Genomic DNA, 6,000 nt, shown 5'->3' with positions numbered 1-6,000 from the left:
GTGTGTGTGTGTGTGTGTGTGTGTGTTTGTGTGTGTGTGTGTGTGTATGTGTGTGTTTGTGCACGTGCGCGTGTGTATGTGTGTGTTGCAGTCCTCATTTCTTTTCTCTAAGGTGGTTGAAAAAGTGAGTTAATTTCTTGCTTGCATGCTTTCATTAGTTTTGCATTTTTGTGTGAGAATGTGACATCAGACAGGCAGCTCACTCCAAGCAGTAACCTGATTGACTTACCTGTTTTGAATTCAAATTAAGTGTAATGTCATCATCTTGCTGAAATGTGGTCTGAATTGCCCCTTTAAACTGCAATTTCACACTCTTTTGGTGTGCCCCTTCTGTAATCCTGATGTCACGTTGTCAGAAAATGGCTTTTGCCAGTGATTGGAATACATTTCAGTCAGTAAATCAGAAGTTTTACTAGAGTATTTGGTGAGGGGTGGAATTCAGAAAGTTTCCTAATAGATTCAGAGTCATTGTGAAAGTGTCTCCCCTCTTTATTATTAAAACAAAGACAAGTCAGCTCAGGACTCTCTGTGTGTGTGTGTGTGTGTGTGTGTGTGTGTGTGTGCGTGCGTGCGTGCGTGCGTGCGTGCGTGCGTGCGTGCGTGCGTGCGTGTCTGTGTATTTCTGTCATTTTCATATTACAGAGGTGTACATTGTAGAGGATATTCATACATGTTGTAGAAAGGAACAGAGATAAGATATGCACCCAATCTCTACCCAATCTCATGATAGGAAACTGCTTTGAGGATTGTTCATGTCATTGCATCAGAAATAAAACCAATAAAGTCACAGTGTATGACCTTTAGTAGCGGTTTAATGCTCAGCTCACTCAGTTAATAAATGGAAAAAGGGAGACAGAGAAAGACAAGAAAAAGAACAAGGGAACAAAGGAACTCTTAGAAAAAGGAAATTAGCAAAGATATCTACCAAAATCTATTTTAAACAAATCAGTTTAAACATTACCCATTGAATCAAGTGTCTTGAATATAAAAACCTTAATAAAACCAACATTAATGACAATGAGTAATTGGATGCTGGTCCACTCACAGCAAACAACTTTAAGTTCAAATCTTATTTTTATTTGTCCTCAAAACCCTGAGGAAAAACAAATCTACAATAAAATTTGAAAAATAGGAATGCTGTCACTGTTTCAACAGAGAAAGAGATATTTTCTGTTAGGCAGTCTTCACAATGTCAGTTTGCATTATGCAACCACCTGTGGCAAATATCAGGCAGAGTCCTGGATTCTCTTTGTTAGGTTTTACTTGATGCATGAACCTGTTGACATTCATACGTCTGCTCATTCTTTTTATCGTTCATCTGTCCATGGAAAATCCTTTTGTCTATGATTATGTTTTAAATGTCAGCATGTGTCAAAAGGTCACATAGGACGCAGAAGCAGAGGCAGTGACTATGGGTTTTCACTTAAAAAATACCACAGTACAATACAGGATGTAAGTGTTCTGCTTTCAGTTTATAAAAAAAAAAGACTACTGGTATTTACAGATAGATATATAGATACATAGATTGAATGATTGATTGATTGATTGATTGGTTATTGGCTAATGAAGGCCAGTGGAATGTTCTGTACAGTATGTTGTTCTCTGCAGCACAAATCCATAAATGGTCACATCCGACAACCAGGGTAACAGATGTTGGTGTTATGTGATGAGGGGGCTAGAAGGCAGAGTTCAGAGTACTGATGGCTAATGAAACCAAAAATCAGATTGGTTGTCAATGTTCAGTAGATGAGGTTTTCACAATAATAGCTCTTTTGCAAAAATGTGGCCTTCCTTGTTCATTTCAGTGAGACCACTGTGTTGGTGCAAGTCACAGCTCTGGGCACAAAAACAGGATAATGTTGAAGAAAAATTGTTTACCTCTATTATTTCTGCAGCACAATAAAATGTCAAGCAATTAATTTGAAGGTTGTACAAACTGTGGTTAAAACAACTAACTGTAGGCTAGTTCAAAATAAAATATCTTTCTTGTAATCCTACTGTTGCCCTCAATTGAAGTGTTACTTCTAAAGAGAGACTAGTTAAAGTAGGTATAGTTGGACATTTTGGTAATATGCTTATTTGTTTTCTTGCCTAGAGTAAGATGAACAGATCAAAATCCCAGAGTGGTATCGATCTTCTCATTTAATCTTTGTCAACAAAGCAAGTGTGTTTTCCAAATTGTCAAACTATTCCTTTATGTCATAAAATGGTTTTCTTTTGTACCAAGTCTTTGTAGAAAGAAATTAACTTTCACTCAGATCATCAGTTGAGCATTTTGGAGAACAAAATGTGAAATATTTGAATACTAGTGACTCAAACTTAAATTATTTAATTATTATTAATTAATTGAATAATAAATAAATTATTAATTGCACACTTGTTTGGCAAGACCATGTGTCTTCTGAGAGAACAGCCTACAGTAAAAAAAATGTTCGCTCTGTTTTAAAAAATGGATTTTCAATTTTCAAATAAATGTGAGTGTTGGCTGGTAAATGTAGAGATCAACCCTAACCTTCCAACTTGGGGATAAAGTTCAAAAAGTGTATTCAGATACAGTTTAAGGCAAGATTTTCACATGAAGTTTGAATTTCCAGATGACCTGAGCAGGTGCTTCAGCAGCTAACCTTTAATGTGCCCTGGAGCAAGGCACTAAATTACCTGACTACTCCAATAAAGCAGAATCCAACTCGGAAAGAAAGTGCTCGTACTTGGGTGCTCCGAGGCTTGAAGAAGCAGAACATGGCTTAAAAAGAGGAAATGTGCTCTGTAAAAACAGTGAATGTGAAACAGGAACTGTAGAGGGATTTGAGCTGGGTTTGATTGTATGAATCTTGATCTGAACTTCATTTGTTTGGCATTACTTGCAGATGGTCAGAGGCAGGAAGTGAGCCTGGGAGGTGGCGCTTCCCGACAGTGCTTCTATGACCTGACTCCCGCCAGCCAGTACCAGATCAGCGTTCACGCCCAGATGCAAGAAATGGAGGGACCTTCTGTCTCCATCACTGACATGACGCGTATGTTGAAAATGTTTCATACATTGTATATAGATGTTCTAATGTCCACAAACACAACAAAAGCAGCAGCTGAGTGGAATTTATTTGAGTTTCATTCATTTAATTTTTTCAACAACAATTTAAGAAGTTAGACTTGACGTTGACTTTGAATTCACCTACTCTTCTCCATTACTCACTTACTTGTTTCTTTGTTCACTCTCAATTTTCTCCCCATACCTTCCCAATTAATCCTTCCAAACTCTCTTTACTGTCTCTTTCTCCATCTGTCCCCCCCTGTAGCCACCTTCTGCCAAGCATCTGTCTCACCTCTGCAACTTTCACCTCTAATTGTGGTCATTCTCTCTCTCTCCCTTTCTCTCTTTTACTGTCCCCTGAGAACATAGAGGCTGTGGTTGCAGTTCATTGGTCAGCTGAGGAGCTGAAGTGAATCACGCAGCTTCAGGGACCATGAGTGCTCAGCTCACAAGCAGGGTTTAAGATAGATGGATAGATTCCTCGACTGATGTTGTTGGTCCACAGATTTTGGGTCGACAGTAATAAAGCTCTATAATTGGATTTCAGCAACAGTTGTAGGCCCATAGACAAGTTTAGAATTGTTAAGATACTTAATTGTGAGGAAAATGTTACTTAAATATTAAAAGTGAATGTGCTTATTCGGCCCAATATTCCCATTCAGAGTGCTACATTATTAAATAGGCAATTTATTATGTTTTTGTTTTTTATAATAATTACTGATGCAATAAAATGTAACAAGAATTTTGTAGCTGGTGGGTGTGGAGCTAATTTTAACTACTTTATATACTGTTAGGTAGTTTATTTTATAACAATACATGATATTTTATAAGAGGACCACATCCTTTATATGTTTACAAACTATATCCTACAACTACTACAGCTGTAAGATAAATATAGTGGAGTCGAAAGTGCAGTATCTCTCTTATAAATGTAGTGGAATAAAAGTAAGTAGCACAAAATAGAAATAGTAAGGTAAGAGTACCTCAAAATTACTCAACTACAACACTTGTAAATGTACCTTGTTACTTACTGCATACAGAAGGATTCTTGTCTTTAGTGTGGGGAGACAGTAAAGAAATAGCATCAACAATAGTTTTATGGTGTTTTTTTGACACGAACATCTCCTAAGCTCCAGAAACTCCAAAGGGTTTATTGTTCGTTGACACATGCCACAATCTCACATTCTAACACATTGTTAATTATCATGTTTGTCCCAACAAGTTAAACTGAAAAACATCTGAGATAATTCCATAATTTCATGAAGTATGTGTCCTGTCACTGGGCAGTCGCGGATGTTTCCAAGATGATTTACTGGCTGTACCCTGGTTTGACAGAATCCACTGCTCTCTGCAAAGTAATTGGCTTGGCACTGAGGCATACCTTAACCTGGGGGCTGTTTCGACTTGAAAAAACAGCCTCTGGTTAGAAAGATAATACAGTAAACTGATGAAAATAGTGCTCTTGCTGTCTCCAACTTATAGAATGTAGGGAAAAGAGATATAGAGAAAGAAGGTAGAGATAAAGTATGCTTGCTTTAACTCAGTAATGGACAGAAAGACAAACAGAGTAAAACACAGCAGCTGGATTGCTCATGTACACCTAATACTGTCTATGATATACACGTAGGTTGTATATACAGAATGCACAAGAAATTTTTCTCTGTAAAGGTCCAGAACTTAGCTGTTGGAGAAGGGAAGAGGATTAGGAAAGTTTCAGCTTAATAGAAACAGGCTACTGCTGTCTCTCATTGTGCCAGCTTATTGACTGTTTGTGTGGTTTTGTGTGGTCGGCACATAAAGAAGATGATGGTGCCACTTGTCACTGCCATCATGATCGATTGCCTTGTCTTCTTTCCCAAATTGTGTGTTTGTATGTGTGTCCAGTGCCTGTGCCCACTCAAGCTCCGACTGAACCCCCCACCACAGAACCGCCTCCTACCATCCCACCAGCTAAAGAAGGTGAGCAAGAAGCCAAACACAAAACACACACTTTTATATTATTCGGCCAGTATGTACAGTAGGTAATTTTAGTGGTCCGATTACTTAATATGTAAACTGTAGTCACTTGACCCTAGTAAAATGTAATTTTTGTTAAAATTATACAAAGCCATGCAAGTAAACTTGTAAGCTATCACACTTAATATATGCCAGCTGTCATAAACAGTATATGTCATTACCAGGAATTCTGCACAACTTGCAGCAACACATACGTATAATATGCAATATTTGCAATGTGGACGTTTTATGAGGTGGTAATAACAGATTCTTTCCACATTACCTTATTCTTTCCACATTACCAATAAGGCAACACTACTGAGTACATTGATGGAATAATTCTTTTGAGTATTTTATTTGTTACATATCTTGTTTGTTGTCACTGTGTATTTGTAATAAGACATGATATTACAACAGTTGGATCATTTTTATATTTTGAAGAAAAACAAATCAGTTGCTTGTATTTTTTTTTTACTTTGATATACTTGAAGGTGTAAAATTCAATGGTTTGTATTGGCAGATACTTGCAATCAAATGCGATTACGAATTATGGGGATTATAATCGGGTGCAAACAAAATCTGATTGGGACATTGCTACACAGGGAATTGTAACCAGTTATACAGAGCAGAAAGTTTGCTCTTGAATTTAAATTAATGATCAACACCACACAAAACAGTTTACTTTTAACAGAGTAACTTACTAACGTCACTCTGTACTCGTTACTAAGGAGCCCCCCTGGGGTCAGCTGAGAAAAAAATATATAAACCGTGCACACGGATTCATAATCCGTGCTCTCGGTTTTATAAATTTGAGCAAAGTAGGAAAGATATTCACAGATTAAAAGTTATGGGTTCAATTACTCTATAGCAAAATGATATTAAATCACAAATGATGCATATGTTTCCTAATGTAGTAAGGTTAACAATGAGCTACAAACAATTTTTTTTTATCAAAACGAGCCGTCTTCCAACCTGGA

At 37.1% G+C, this 6,000-nt stretch overlaps 1 protein-coding gene across 2 annotated transcripts in view; it reads left to right on the top strand.

Annotated features, from left to right (window-relative positions):
* col14a1a (collagen, type XIV, alpha 1a) overlaps positions 1-6,000 on the top strand; it is a 131,936-nt gene that overhangs the window by 66,449 nt on the left and 59,487 nt on the right. For both annotated transcript variants that reach the window (XM_032519029.1, XM_032519030.1), the window contains exons 24-25: positions 2,868-3,014; positions 4,913-4,987. In XM_032519029.1, coding sequence (XP_032374920.1) covers positions 2,868-3,014; positions 4,913-4,987 — 222 coding nt within the window. The remainder of the gene's footprint in view (positions 1-2,867; positions 3,015-4,912; positions 4,988-6,000) is intronic.

The sequence above is a fragment of the Etheostoma spectabile genome, chromosome 6, assembly GCF_008692095.1.
Source record: "Etheostoma spectabile isolate EspeVRDwgs_2016 chromosome 6, UIUC_Espe_1.0, whole genome shotgun sequence".
NCBI lineage: Eukaryota > Metazoa > Chordata > Actinopteri > Perciformes > Percidae > Etheostoma > Etheostoma spectabile.
This window is presented reverse-complemented; position numbering and strand designations above follow the sequence as displayed.